The sequence below is a fragment of the Panthera uncia genome, chromosome F2 (genome assembly GCF_023721935.1).
Source record: "Panthera uncia isolate 11264 chromosome F2, Puncia_PCG_1.0, whole genome shotgun sequence".
Lineage (NCBI taxonomy): Eukaryota > Metazoa > Chordata > Mammalia > Carnivora > Felidae > Panthera > Panthera uncia.
This window is the reverse complement of record NC_064812.1, coordinates 59386603-59402675: the sequence shown is the minus strand read 5'-3', so window position 1 is coordinate 59402675 and position 16073 is coordinate 59386603. Positions and strand designations below refer to the sequence as shown.

The window sequence follows — 16073 nt, the reverse complement described above, 5'->3', positions numbered from 1 at the left end:
TTTAGAGAAGTGTCTATTCATGTTTTCTGCCCATTTTGTCACTGGGTTATTTGTTTTTCGGGTGTGGAGTTTGATGAGCTCTTTATAGATTTTGGATACTAGCCCTTTGTCCGATGTGTCATTTGCAAATATCTTTTCCCATTCCGTTGGTTGCCTTTTAGTTTTGTTGGTTGTTTCCTTTGCTGTGCAGAAGCTTTTTATCTTCAAAAGGTCCCAGTAATTCACTTTTGCTTTTAATTCCCTTGCCTTTGGGGATGTGCCGAGTAAGAGATTGCTACGGCTGAGGTCAGAGAGGTCTTTTCCTGCTTTCTCCTCTAAGGTTTTGATGGTTTCCTGTCTCACATTCAGGTCCTTTATCCATTTTGAGTTTATTTTTGTGAATGGTGTGAGAAAGTGGTCTAGTTTCAACCTTCTGCATGTTGCTGTCCAGTTCTCCCAGCACCATTTGTTAAAGAGACTGTCTTTTTTCCATTGGATGTTCTTTCCTGCTTTGTCAAAGATGAGTTGGCCATACGTTTGTGGGTCTAGTTCTGGGGTTTCTATTCTATTCCATTGGTCTATTTGTCTGTTTTTATGCCAATACCATGCTGACTTGATGATGACAGCTTTGTAGTAGAGGCTAAAGTCTGGGATTGTGATGCCTCCTGCTTTGGTCTTCTTCTTCAAAATTACTTTGGCTATTCGGGGCCTTTTGTGGTTCCATATGAATTTTAGGATTGCTTGTTCTAGTTTCGAGAAGAATGCTGGTGCAATTTTGATTGGGATTGCATTGAATGTGTAGATAGCTTTGGGTAGTATTGACATTTTGACAATATTTATTCTTCCAATCCATGAGCAGGGAATGTCTTTCCATTTCTTTATATCTTCTTCAATTACCTGCATAAGCTTTCTATAGTTTTCAGCATACAGATCTTTTACATCTTTGGCTAGATTTATTCCTAGGTATTTTATGCTTCTTGGTGCAATTGTGAATGGGATCAGTTTCTTCATTTGTCTTTCTGTTGCTTCATTGTTAGTGTATAAGAATGCAACTGATTTCTGCACATTGATTTTGTATCCTGCAACTTTGCTGAATTCATGTATCAGTTCTAGCAGACTTTTGGTGGAGTCTGTCGGATTTTCCATGTATAATATCATGTCATCTGCAAAAAGCGAAAGATTGACTTCGTCTTTGCCAATTTTGATGCCTTTGATTTCCTTTTGTTGTCTGATTGCTGATGCTAGAACTTCCAGCACTATGTTAAACAACAGCGGTGACAGTGGGCATCCCTGTCGTGTTCCTGATCTCAGGGAAAAAGCTCTCAGTTTTTCCCCGTTGAGGATGATGTTAGCTGTGGGCTTTTCATAAATGGCCTTTATGATCTTTAAGTATGTTCCTTCTATCCCGACTTTCTCAAGGGTTTTTATTAAGAAAGGGTGCTGGATTTTGTCAAAGGCCTTTTCTGCATCGATTGACAGGATCATATGGTTCTTCTCTTTTTTTTTGTTAATGTGATGTATCACGTTGATCGATTTGCGAATGTTGAACCAGCCCTGCATCCCAGGAATGAATCCCACTTGATCATGGTGAATAATTCTTTTTATATGCTGTTGAATTCGATTTGCTAGTATCTTATTAAGAATTTTTGCATCCATATTCATCAGGGATATTGGCCTGTAGTTCTCTTTTTTTACTGGGTCTCTGTCTGGTTTAGGAATCAAAGTAATACTGGCTTCATAGAATGAGTCTGGAAGTTTTCCTTCCCTTTCTATTTCTTGGAATAGCTTGAGAAGGATAGGTATTATCTCTGCTTTAAATGTCTGGTAGAACTCCCCTGGGAAGCCATCTGGTCCTGGACTCTTATTTGCTGGGAGATTTTTGATAACCGATTCAATTTCTTCGCTGGTTATGGGTCTGTTCAAGCTTTCTATTTCCTCCTGATTGAGTTTTGGAAGAGTGTGGGTGTTTAGAAATTTGTCCATTTCTTCCAGGTTGTCCAATTTGCTGGCATATAATTTTTCATAGTATTCCCTGATAATTGTTTGTATCTCTGAGGGATTGGTTGTAATCATTCCATTTTCATTCATGATTTTATCTATTTGGGTCATCTCCCTTTTCTTTTTGAGAAGCCTGGCTAGAGGTTTGTCAATTTTGTTTATTTTTTCAAAAAACCAACTCTTGGTTTCGTTGATCTGCTCTACAGTTTTTTTAGATTCTATATTGTTTATTTCTGCTCTGATCTTTATTATTTCTCTTCTTCTGCTGGGTTTAGGCTGCCTTTGCTGTTCTGCTTCTATTTCCTTTAGGTGTGCTGTTAGGTTTTGTATTTGGGATTTTTCTTGTTTCTTGAGATAGGCCTGGATTGCAATGTATTTTCCTCTCAGGACGGCCTTCGCTGCATCCCAAAGCGTTTGGATTGTTGTATTTTCATTTTCGTTTGTTTCCATGTATATTTTAATTTCTTCTCTAATTGCCTGGTTGACCCACTCATTCGTTAGTAGGGTGTTCTTTAACCTCCATGCTTTTGGAGGTTTTCCAGACTTTTTCCTGTGGTTGATTTCAAGCTTCATAGCATTGTGGTCTGAAAGTATGCATGGTATAATTTCAATTCTTGTAAACTTATGAAGGGCTGTTTTGTGACCCAGTATAGGATCTATCTTGGAGAATGTTCCATGTGCACTCGAGAAGAAAGTATATTCTGTTGCTTTGGGATGCAGAGTTCTAAATATATCTGTCAAGTCCATCTGATCCAATGTATCATTCAGGGCCCTTGTTTCTTTATTGACTGTGTGTCTAGATGATCTATCCATTTCTGTAAGTGGGGTGTTAAAGTCCCCTGCAATGACCACATTCTTATCAATAAGGTTGCTTATGTTTATGAGTAATTGTTTTATATATCTGGGGGCTCGGGTATTTGGCGCATAGACATTTATAATAGTTAGCTCTTCCTGGTGGATAGACCCTGTGATTATTATATAATGCCCCTCTTCATCTCTTGTTACAGCCTTTAATTTAAAGTCTAGTTTGTCTGATATAAGTATGGCTACTCCAGCTTTCTTTTGGCTTCCAGGAGCATGATAAATAGTTCTCCATCCCCTCACTCTCAATCTAAAGGTGTCCTCAGATCTAAAATGAGTCTCTTGTAGACAGCAAATAGATGGGTCTTGTTTTTTTATCCATTCTGATACCCTATGTCTTTTAGTTGGCGCATTTAATCCATTTACATTCAGTGTTATTATAGAAAGATATGGGTTTAGAGTCATTGTGATGTCTGTATGTTTTATGCTTGTAGTGATGTCTCTGGTACTTTGTCTCACAGGATCCCCCTTAGGATCTCTTGTAGGGCTGGTTTCGTGGTGACAAATTCCTTCAGTTTTTGTTTGTTTGGGAAGACCTTTATCTCTCCTTCTATTCTAAATGACAGACTTGCTGGATAAAGGATTCTCGGCTGCATATTTTTTCTGTTTAGCACACTGTAGATATCGTGCCAAGCCTTTCTGGCCTGCCAAGTTTCAAAGGAGAGATCAGTCACGAGTCTTATAGGTCTCCCTTTATAAGTGAGGGCACGTTTATCCCTTGCTGCTTTCAGAATTTTCTCTTTATCCTTGTATTTTGCCAGTTTCACTATAATATGTCGTGCTGAAGATCGATTCAAGTTACGCCTGAAGGGAGTTCTCTGTGCCTCTTGGATTTCAATGCCTTTTTCCTTCCCCAGTTCAGGGAAGTTCTCAGCTATAATTTGTTCAAGTACCCCTTCAGCACCTTTCCCTCTCTCTTCCTCCTCTGGGATACCAATTATGCGTATATTATTTTTTTTTAGTGTATCACTTAGTTCTCTAATTTTCCCCTCATACTCCTGGATTTTTTTATCTCTCTTTCTTTCAGCTTCCTCTTTCTCCATAACTTTATCTTCTAGTTCACCTATTCTCTCCTCTGCCTCTTCAAGCCGAGCCATCGTGGATTCCATTTTGTTTTGCATTTCGTTTAAAGCGTTTTTCAACTCCTCGTGACTGTTCCTTAGTCCCTCGATCTTTATGGCAAGAGATTCTCTGCTGTCCTGTATACTGTTTTCAAGCCCAGCGATTAATTTTATGACTATTATTCTAAATTCACTTTCTGTTATATTATTTAAATCCTTTTTGATCAGTTCATTAGCTGTTGTTATTTCCTGGAGATTCTTCTGAGGGGAATTCTTCCGTTTGGTCATTTTGGAGAGTCCCTTGCGTGGTGAGGACCTGCAGTGCACTTCCCCTGTGCTGTGGTGTATAACTGGAGTTAGTGGGCGGGGCCGCAGTCCGACCCGATGTCTGCCCCCAGCCCACTGCTGGGGCCACAGTCAGACTGGTGTGTGCCTTCTCTTCCCCTCTCCTAGGGGCGGGATTCACTGTGGGGTGGCGTGTCCCGTCTGGGCTACTTGCACACTGCCAGGCTTGTGTTGCTGGCGATCTGGCGTATTAGCTGGGGTGGGTAGGCAAGGTGCACGGGGGGTGGAGGGGCAGGCTTAGCTCGCTTCTCCTTAGGTGATCCACTCCAGGAGGAGCCCTGTGGCAGCGGGAGGGAGTCAGATCCGCTGCCGGAGGTTTGGCTCCGCAGAAGCACAGAGTTGGGTGTTTGCGCGGAGCGAGCAAGTTCCCTGGCAGGAACTGGTTCCCTTTGGGATTTTGGCTGGGGGATGGGCGGGGGAGATGGCGCTGGCGCCTTTGTTCCCCGCCAAGCTGAGCTCTGCCGTCCGGGGGCTCAGCAGCTCTCCCTCCCTTTGTCCTCCAGCCTTCCCGCTTTCCGAGCAGAGCTGTTAACTTATGACCTCCCAGACGCTAAGTCGCGCTTGCTGTCGGAACACAGTCTGTCCGGCCCCTCCGCTTTTGCCAGCCAGACTCGGGGGCTCTGCTTGGCCGGGGAGCCGCCCCTCCGCCCCGGCTCCCTCCCGCCAGTCCGTGGAGCGTGCACCGCCTCACCGCCCTTCCTACCCTCTTCCGTGGGCCTCTAGTCTGCGCTTGACTCCGGAGACTCCCTTCTGCTAATCCTCTGGCGGTTTTCTGGGTTCTTTAGGCAGGTGTAGGTGGAATCTAAGTGATCGGCAGGACGCGCTGTGAGCCCCGCGTCCTCCTACGCCGCCATCTTCCGGAACCACCAGAACTTTTCTCAATAAATGCATCTTTAAATTGCTCATTTGGTTTCCTTTTTAAAAAACGATGTATTTGAATTTTTTTTGTGTAAAAATGAGTCAAACAAGTTTTTAAATTCGTGGAAATTTAAATTCATTCAATCTTTCCTGAGAATGTTTCAGAAAAATATACTATCTTTTTCACCTGATTAAAGAAACAGAAGCAAGCTTAATACTGCCTCTCTCCTCCTGAGATTCAATGGGCAAGACAAGAGAATCCCAATCCTAGTAATAAAAAGGGCTATAGCTTCTCACCACTCAGGCAAGTCCAACATAGCCACCAATGTAAAAGGAGGGGAGTATCTTTCTGGAACATTTGGATCTTCCTTCCTTGATTCAGGGGAGGAATAGCATTTCCACCTGCCGTTTCAACAGGTGCAACAGCAATGGCAATGAGGATGTGTCTGTCTTGTTGCCCCCAACTGCTCCAGTTAAATAGCCCTCTATTTATGGGATAGGACTTTGCTCAAAGATAATCATCCAGGGCACAAATAGCCCAACAATCTTTTAAAAGTAGATAGCTGCAAGTCAGCTACACTCTTGGATTTCCAACATAGTATTTATGTCCAAATAAATAAGTAACCTGATCGCTTAGTTTAATATTTAAATCCAACCAGCTCCAACTAATTTAGTTGTCTCATTACAAAGTGGTTTGTTAAGGGAGGCACAAAAGCAGATTGTTCAGGGTACTCTGCCAAAACACTTAAAGAATCTATTAATCTGTTATCTTAAAAGTACAGCCCTCACCCATACCCACACAAAAAAGCAGAGGTTGTAAATACAGTATACAGCATATGGGAAACAAGCCTACAATCTATCTTAAGCCATATCACTGGGATGATGTAGCCTCCTGGTTTCAGGATGTAGATACAGAGTTTAATAATAAATGGATGGGACACAAAAGTGACCAAAAAATGGCAAGCCAACTACAATACTGTAAAGGTCGATAAGAATTCTATCCCATCCCAAAAGTATTTGTCCTGGGTCATCTCTAATGAACCTAGAAGAGCCAGCATATTTCACAGGGGCTAAATAAAACTTTTTAAAAGGTTAACGGAAAAATATTTATGTGAAAAATGCCTCCAAATAATCTTTTAGTGGGTGGATTCAGCACATACCAGTGAATACCTTTGAGCTTAGTCCAATTTTGAATTAAGCTAGAGTTCACCTTTAAGAAACAATGAACCTGTTTTTAAGTAAAACCCTGTATTAATAAGAAACATGGAATGTGAATACAAAATAAAAGATATTATCAACTGAACTGTATCTAAATATTTTACAAAGTTTTCCATGAGCTGTCAGTAGATCTTTAAAATCCATGATCTTTTTAAAAACCTGTTAGTCATTCATCTGTAAAAATCTATCTTTTTATGTGTATGCCAAGCATAAAATTGCCCCATGCTACATTTAACACAAACCTCACATTACAAAGTTATGTGTTCTTGCACTTCAACATGACTATGACAGTGATTCAAAGGGTAAAAACACACTAAGAACAGTCTACCTTTTGCTGCAATTCAATACAATGAAGAAAGCCTGAGAAGTATGCAAAAATTAGGTCCATATTTTAAATCTGCAGGCAATCAAGCCAGGACCCAGGCTATGCAATCACGATCACTTGCAAAACCATTTAAACTATTTTTTGTTGTAATTGTTAGCAGTTTCTTATGACTGTAATCTTAAAAAAACATATCTTCCACTTCAAAAATTAAATGCACATGTACATGAACTTTTTTTGTCTACTTATAGTTAGGTGTTAGCTGTGCCAGGTTAAAATTATCTTCTTTCTCCTTTCCAATTCTGCATTCCCTGCCTTTAATTTTTGTACACTATGGTTCCAAGTTAATTTCATAATATTTATCAAAATAATGCTTCGCTAAGTACAATTTGTAAAGTAATATAAAGTTTAATAAAGAGAACACTGTAAAGAGTCACTTTATGATACCATTCTGTTTAATATGTTACCTTTTCAGATGTTATTCAAGAATAGTTACTCGTTTTACAAATGTTAGATCATTAAAGATACTCAGCATGATAAACTGGCATGTGCATTGAATTAGAAGATGTGAAATGAGTTGTTCAAAGTCTGAAAATATGCCAGAGGGGCAGACAGCACTGACAACCTCAAATTCCTCTCTTCCCCCACATGTGCCATCCTAAGAGATGCCTGCTCTGACCTTTGCCTGCAAAACTCTTAACACGGACATTCTTCAAGGGACAGAAACCACTCAGGGCAGAATTTCAAACTTAGGGAATTACGCAGGAAAGAATCTAACATGAATGTTACCGTCATATACAAATTTAAATTAATTTTCAGGTAACAGATTCATCACCTGAATGATCAATTGCTAAGAAACTAACTTTTTCCTAACGTATTTCAGAGGACATGGGGCACTGCTGGAGAGCTCCCGCTATCAGGGAGTAAAACAGTTACATTTCAGAGTGGAGCTGCCCTCATCCTCGGTGGTAACCTGAGGCAGGGACCTGATCAGAGGGAAGGACCCTGATATTGGCTTTCTCACCTCTCGGAGTTTGGAAGGGCTGAGGGATCATATCCTTCTTTCAAATACTCAATTCGAACTACTGGAGACCGAAGAAAGTTCTAAAGTGTGAACGGTTTGGTTAAGTTTTACACTGACTCCAAACAGCTTTATCACTTCTAACATTATGTCTAAAGCAAATCTTGTAGCATTCTTACACATTTCTGATCACTGAAACTCACTGGCCTCTTTGTGCCATCTCTTCCCCTACTTGCAAGTAAGTCCCAAAACCCCTTAGCACGTTTAAAAAAAATCAACAAACACATAAAATTAAGAGCCAAAATGTCACTGTTAAATGATGGAGTTTGCAGGTTATCTATAATGTGATTTCATGTTAAAACTATCAAGTTAATAACCATCCAACTTCCATATTCAAACGTATAGTGTTTATATTCTTTGAAAAAGTATCTAGTGCCAAAAGTAACTATTCCAATACAAACTACAGATACACTGTTCATGAAAAACGTCTGACAGATAAAAAGCGTAAGCATGGAATTTTTGTTAAGCCTACATAGAATTATGTAATTTTTATTTAAAAAGGGAGGGAGAAGGCATAGAAGAAAATCAACAATCACTATGTGCTTACCAGGAAACAGACACCATGCTAAGTACTTTATATATAACCAAGATCAATTTAATGCTTACAATCCCGTACCAAATAATCATACACCTGTATATTCAAACATCAAAGGAATTAAACACAAACTTTCTGAGAGTCCTGAACTGATCTCCATTTTTTTTTCCCTTGGGCTATGTGCTAAGCCTATCACATTCATCATTCTTATATAGAGACCAAAGGCTCAGAGTCATATTAAATTATTTAAGTTATTCCCAGAAAGTAACTCATGAATACAATTACCTCACTGAAATATTCTTTTCAAGAGGCTCGTTTTGATGACCCAAGAATTCAATTCTCAGAAGTGTGCTTTGATAAAAGTTTGTTACTAATTTCATTATACATCAAGAGATAAGCTGTGAATATCAAAGAATACTGTTCATTATGACAATTTACATATTTAGGCTTAGTCAGCTTCCAGAAGTTGTAAGGAAGAGAAACAGTCAGAAAGGATATAAATTTGGCTTCACTGAGGACTTCATTTCATAGGGTCTTCACAGGCTGGCTATTTTGTTTTACCGATTTACAGTAAAATGGTCACATTAGGGAAAATAGATACTTTTTGGGAGAGATGGGAAGAAGTTAAAGAAAGACAAATAAGCTTCGACAGCTTGATCATGTACCTTTGAAAAAAGAAATAAACTGGAGATTTTTACATGTTGACGACACTATAATTGGAACGAAATTGCTCACAATTTTATGTAAATTTAATAAAACATTAAAAATTCTAACAACTCGGTACAATGTGAAAAATGTTTATTACTATGTTAAATGAAAACACAGTACAAACTTCCATGTATATTATAATTATGTAAAAACGTGTGTGTACCTAAAAAGAACTGAAACATGAAACAGTTGATTTAGCGTATAATGGACTTAGAGATAATTGCTTTACTTTTTTGATTCTTTTATATTATAACAATGTTGCAATAAAAACAACTTAAAAATTAGATCATTACCATGTGGAGTAAAGGGTACTATCTCTGCGGTGACTAAACCATGCTAAGAACTTCAGTGCTTATGTCTTCTGTCAGTTCCAGGAAAGCAAACACCACAACTTCCTTGTCTTCCATGTGACATCTCCGGCCCAAACAGATCCAATAAATACCCGGCGCCAGACTAATTACTGGACCAATGACGAACATCAAGTGTAGTTAACATGAAAGTGAAAACTTACTGTTATTTGTTGGTTCAGGAAACCCAGCCTTTGGACCACTCCATCCTTTGTTCTCCCCTGTCTGAAAGATTAAATCAATTGTTTAAATCCAGAGAAATAGATTTATTCAAAAAGAAAAAAGTTAACTAATCAACTAAAGCAAGGACAAAAGTCTCTCAAATAATTATTCTGCTTATTCTATCTCTGATGCGAGGACCAAGGACACAAAAGTAACTAGTATGAACAGTATCATTTCTTCCTTTTCTACAGGAGAATCTATTCTTATGTCTCCTGCTTTTATCTGTTCATCTAAATTTACAACTTAAGTAATCAAGAAAGCCCCATATTCAGTACATGCATCATATACAACATGGGCTCTATCTAGATGGTTAAAAAGTAAACAATTCTTATTCAAACAGTAAACAATAATAATCGTCACAAATACTGAAGTGACTAAAAGAGCTGCTTTATCGCTCCTGAGGTCAAATTAACAATAGAAATATTACTGTGTCTGTTCTGTAAAAGTTCTATGACAAGGGTCATGCAACATTGCTAATGACATACACAGAAAATTGAAAACTAAGTCCAAACTTTAAGTAAAACCTGTAATATCCTAACTCTGTCAAATGATTTGATCTCTGTTTCAGATAAAAATACATCCAGAGAAACTAAGATATTTTGAAGTAGTATTTTAGTCAAATTAATAAGTGTCTTTAACTGGCTATGTTCTCTTTGTGTGAAGCTGGTATTATTGATACAAAGTACTCGGGGGGAAGAGACATATTCTTATTATAATCAGCATTTTATATTTACATTATCAGATGCCAACATTCAAATGGATTAACTCCACATATAAGCACAAAATACAATTCTAGCAAATAGATTACCATTGTGGAAGGACAGAGGAGGAGTAAATGTTCGTAAATGCAGATGGATGTTGATGGAAGATCTGGGGAGACCCCAGTTCCACGTTCTCTGTGCTACACAATACGAGATCACTGAGAGACTTCTAGTTTGAAGAAAGTGTAGTAAGGAATGAGTCACCCAAGGGAGGGGAAGAGCAGGCAGATTAAAAGAATGCAGATTCTCAGGCAGATGAGGGCTCAGCTGAAATTGGTAATAATAAATTTAGCATTTCATTCCTCCTTTTATTCTACTTATAACCAAGGTTAAGTATTAGATTATATTCCCTATGTCTAATTTTGTACCTTCAACTGAATCTCAAGCCTACTGTTCTTTGATTTCTACCCCAACACTCTAATAAAATTACTTTTGTAAGGTTTCTTCTTAAACATAACAGAATGAACAGAAGGAGTAATCTGTCTCTCCCCAAACATCTCTAAATTGATAACCCAATAGTCCATAAACTCTCTCTCCCTGTCTTCTGCCCACCTACCCCCCCAAACAGAATATGAAAGGAGTCAACAGCAGAAGAGAGAAGCCTACCAAAGTCTGGAAGCTGAAAAGCAGATACACAAGTTGTAACTGACCTAGCAGATGTGAATAGGCTAAAACTAGTCTGAAGAGTGAGAAGCCAACAAAGACCTTACAAAAAAGTAAACTGATTTGTGCCCCCAGGATCCCAGAAAGCCCCAGGAATTAGAAGCACACCTGGTATTTCTAAAGATGAATGTTGAAAGGACCTGAAAACAGAAAGACTGACTGGACGTCTTTCAAAGTGCTATGAAATCTCCAGGTCACCTCTTTGACCCCAAAAAGACAGATTTCTTAAGAGGGGTCCTCTTAGAAAAGGCTAAAACAGAGACTCTGAACACCTGGCACAGCTGTAGGTGGGAGTGAAGGGCCACATTGCAAATGAGGAGATAGAGTCTATCTACACTTATCCTGGAAGAGAAGACCCCCAGTGCCCTTCTTCATTTTGGCCTCAGTAGAAAAAGCCAGGCTTCTGACCTACAAGGAATGGCAGAATTAACACAGGGAACAGAATAAAACTTCCAAAAAAAGGTTAACATTTTGCAAAGTTCCCAGAGCCATGAAAGAAATATTATAACAACTAAACAAGAATAGGAGATTATAAAAAGGAATATTCTGAGGATGAAGAAGAGCTCTAGGAGGTCAAAAATACAATAGCCAAAGTAAGCAATTTCAAAGAAGGACTGGAAGACAGTTACAGAAATCTCCTAGAAAACAGAACAAAAGTAGGGAGAGATGGAAGGGAGGGGGGAAGGGAGGAAGGAAGGAAAGATCAGAAGATTATCCATACGACTAGCAGGCATCCCAGAAAGAAACAATAGCAACAATGGAAGGAAAGAAATTACCAAGGAAATAATATAATAAGAAAATTCCCACTTAAAGAATATTTATCTCTAGATTGAAATCCAAATGCAGTGGGGTTCAGGCCTCACTTCCCCTCCAGCCCCCTCCCCTGGTCCCCTATCCCTGGGGTCATTGGTTAAAAAAAAACAATAATAAAAGGGTTAAAAGAAATCCAAATGCCCAACGTGATTTACTAAAGAATACACACATCAAGTCAATTATCCATGAATTTCAGAACCCCTGGGAAAAGAAAGTCAGAAAAGCCTAAAGAGGGGGAAAAAAACATAAAAGTTTCATATATAGGCTGAAGAATCAGAAGGCTATGGAGTTTCAAGAGTAGTCCTGGGAGGCAGAAAACACTGGTGCAATGCCTTCAGAAATCTGTGAAAAAATTATTTCCAATTTAGAATTATATCTCAGAAAAACTATGAATTAAGTGTGTGGGAAATAAAAGAGTTCAGACCTACAAGATCTCAAAAAATATTTACTTCTCAAGTATCTTCTATAGGGAATCTACTAAAGTATGTGCTCATCAAAAGGAAGTAGATCAAGAACAAGAGAAACCATCCAGAAAACAGGCAACTCAACAAGGGAGAGAGGCAAAAAAATTTTTCAAAATAATGGTGAAGAGAAGAACCAAAATAGTAGATCTGTAGCGGACCTATCAATCATCCCAAATTAGAAGAGGATAAAGAGCTCCAAGAAAGATTTAAAAAAAAAAAAAAAACGAAAAAATTACATGATGTGTTTACTTGGCAGAGAGTCTTAAGAATAAGTTAGAAAGATGCAGAGAAGTATACATGTGGAATATGTGTATGAGAGTTAAGTCTTCATTTTTCATAGCAAGCACTCGGATACTATCTAAAAATGAAAAATTTAGAAATAGCAATATGAACAACCGACAACATAAAAATAATAGAACAAACAGCTGAAGCATGTGGTAAATGGTTGCCTCTGAAAAAGAGAAGCAGAAATGGCCAGTAGCAGGGCAGAACAGCATATTTCTGTTTATTATAAATCTTGAGCCCTTATACTATTAATCTCGAAAAAATCTTGACTTTTTATACATATAGGAGTATTACTTCGACCAATATAATAATCAAATATAAAAAAGAGTGAAGGGGGCTCCCGGTGGCTCAGGCAGTTTAGCATCCTACTCTTGATTTCGCCTCAGGTCATGGGCTCTGTGCTGGGTGTGGAGCCTGCTTGAGATTCTCTCTCTCTCTCTCTCTCTCTCTCTCTCTCCCTTCCTCCCTCCCTCCCTCCTTCCCTCTCTTCCTCTGCCTGTCTCCCCCACTTGCACTCTCTAACAAAAACAACAAAAAAAATGAAGCATATGTTAGTTACGTCTTGATGTAGAACAAACTCCAAGATATAAATGAAACCCCAATATATGAGTGGAAAAGAAAATCAAGATGTAAGAACAGTATACCTTGAAAAGGTGTAAAGAATGTTCCACTTTTCCTTAGAATGTAGAAACGTTATCAATGAGAAAGCACCAGGAAACGTAAAAAGTCATAACTTGTCTTGAACCATCAGAGATCTGAGATTGTAAAGCACGTAAGTGAAGTGAATGTGTGTGACAAATCCCTCTGGGGAGAGGCAAGACTCTCAAAGTGTTTCAACACTGGTGGAGCAAGGAAGGAAGAGATGAACGTTCTCAATGCAGGTGAGAAGAAAGTACATGAAATGCCAATAAATTCTAAAAGACTGAGTGTGGGCTAGCACAATAATTTAGAAAAACCAGGATCTTCTGGCAGAAGCTCTTTTCCATGGGCCTCTCCTGAACACTGAGGAAGACAATCAGAGGTACAACTGGAAACCAGAGAGAGCCTCACTCAGTGGAGCAGGTATGCAGCTGGTGAATGTCTGCCACTGAGAGGAAAGCATGGAACTTTACACACTTCTCTAGACTTTTCTTTTATACAAAGCAAAAAGCTCAAGCCACTAGAGAAAGGGGAAAAACAAATACCAACTGCCTCTGGGGTAGAGACAAGAAATTCTGTTGCCCCAGAAGCTTAGGCAAAGACTTGTTGCTTCTGGAAAAGGAGTAAAAGCAAAATCTACTTCCCCCTGGAAAAAAAGGAGTATAAAACCCTCCTGAAAGCAAGGCCCTGCCCCAATATAAAGCATAGGTCTGAAAATGCTGACAAGGGGACAGGACATTCTCTTGCACCCAAGAGCACCCACAGATCCAAAGTCAAGTTTGGCCATCATGGGGAAGGAAGCAGAAACACTGATAAAAACCCACCTCTGAGACCCAGGCACACAAAGTCTGACTGAGAATGAGGCTGGGCAAGAAAATCATGAACTATGTTCCCATACCCACCGCATTCATAACCAAGTAATAAGCACCAACAGCTGACTGCAGAGTATACACAAAGCCCTCACCCCCTGGCACAGTGAAGAAGGACTGCTGAAATGTAAGGGCGGAGCAGAAACACTGAGGAAAAACCCACCCCCAAACCTCACCCCACACAGAGTACAGATACCAGTACTGAAGGAATTTGAAGTCAGTAGTGATGACAGCAGCAACAAAACTCAAAATGGGCTCAACTATGACAAGATGGATGCCACCCTCCACACTAACAGTCTGACAGAAGAGAGACGCCTATTTCTCAACATAAATACTAACTCAGCTTCCGTGATTTCTCAATACACAACATCCACCATTTATTAAAAAATTATGAGACATCCAAAATCACAAGAATAACCCATTGTCAGAAGATAAAGAAGTCAAGAAAACAGGACCCAGAGATGACCCAGATGCTACAATGACAAGAAATAAACTTTACAATATCTATGACTAACAGGTTAGAAGATTTAACATAAAAGACAACATGCATAAACATATGGGAAATTTCAACAGAGAGATAGAAACTATAGAACAAAAGCAAATGGAAATCCTGGGGGTGAGACATGGATGAAAATGAATGCTGACGTCATTATTAACAGATGGATACAACTGAAGAAATAATCAGTAAAACTACAGATAAATCAATAGAAATTACTCAAACTGAAGCACAGGGGGGAAAAAAAGAGTGAAAAATTAAAAGGAACAAAAAATACTGGAGCTATAAAACAATACCAACAGTCTAACAAGTGTGTAACTGGAAATTCCACAGAAGAGAAGAAACAAAGAATAAGAAACATTTGAAATGATAATAGCTGAGAATTTGACAAAATAACTGAATTATAACAAAACGCAGAAAAAAAAAAAGAGGTTAGAGTGGGAGAGAGCCAAAGCATAAGAGACTGTTAAAAAATGAGAACAAACTGAGGGTTGATGGGGGGTGGGAGGGAGGGGAGGGTGGGTGATGGGTACTGAGGAGGGCACCTTTTGGGATGAGCACTGGGTGTTGTATGGAAACCAATTTGACAATAAATTTCATATATTGAAAAATAAATAAATAAAAACTTAAAAAGAAAAAAAAAACGCAGATACCATGTTCAGAGACCACTAAGGCAGGAAAAATACAAAAAGGAGAATAAATTGATGAAGAAGAGGAAGAAAAGGAGGATGGAAGGAGGAAGGACAGGGGAGAAGATAGAAAGGTAAAGGAAAAAAGAAAAAAATCATACTTAGACACATCACAGTCAAACTGCTGAGAACTCATGAAAAAGGAAAATTTTGACAGCCTTCAAAGGGAAAAAAATATACGAGGAGGAAAGAGCAGGTAAGAATTACAGCAGAAATGACATCAAAAGCTACACACGTCAAAAGACAATGAAACAAGATCTTCATAAGTAAAGTTGTGCCCCTTATCCACAGGAGATGCATTCCAAGTTCCCCAGTGGATGCCTGATACCACGGACAGTAACAAACCCTATATATGTGATGTTATTTCCTATATATATGCACCTATGACAATGTTTAATTTATAAATTAGCCACAGTAAGAGATTCACAATAAAAATAATAATAAAATAGAACCATTATAACACTATAATAAGTTATGTGAATGTGGTCTTTCTCTCAAAATATGTTCTCGTACAATACTATTTGTGCAATGATGTGAAATGATAAAATGCCTACATGATGAGATGAAGTGAGGTGAATGACTTAGGCATTCTAATGTGCAGTTAGGCAACTATTAACCTTCTGATGAGTTTCCAGACCTGCAGGTGACTGCAGGTGACTGAAACCATGGAAAGTGAAACCATAAATATAAGGGAGACTCCTTTAAGGAAATAAAGAAAAAAATCCAGAATCCTATATCCAGCCAAAAAAAAAAACTTGCAAAAATGAAGATGAAATAAGGACTTCTTCATCCAACAAAGGCTGAGAGAAATCATTGCCAGTAGACTTATTAATACAAGTAGTTGTAGAGTAAGTTTTAT

The 16073-nt window shown here is 38.7% G+C and overlaps 1 protein-coding gene across 5 annotated transcripts in view; it reads right to left on the bottom strand.

Annotated features, from left to right (window-relative positions):
- The window catches only part of STAU2 (staufen double-stranded RNA binding protein 2), a 310778-nt gene that overhangs the window by 151948 nt on the left and 142757 nt on the right, over positions 1 to 16073 (bottom strand). For all 5 annotated transcript variants that reach the window (XM_049633242.1, XM_049633243.1, XM_049633240.1 and 2 more), the window contains exon 10: positions 9478 to 9538. In XM_049633242.1, the coding sequence (XP_049489199.1) occupies positions 9478 to 9538 (61 nt within the window). The remainder of the gene's footprint in view (positions 1 to 9477; positions 9539 to 16073) is intronic.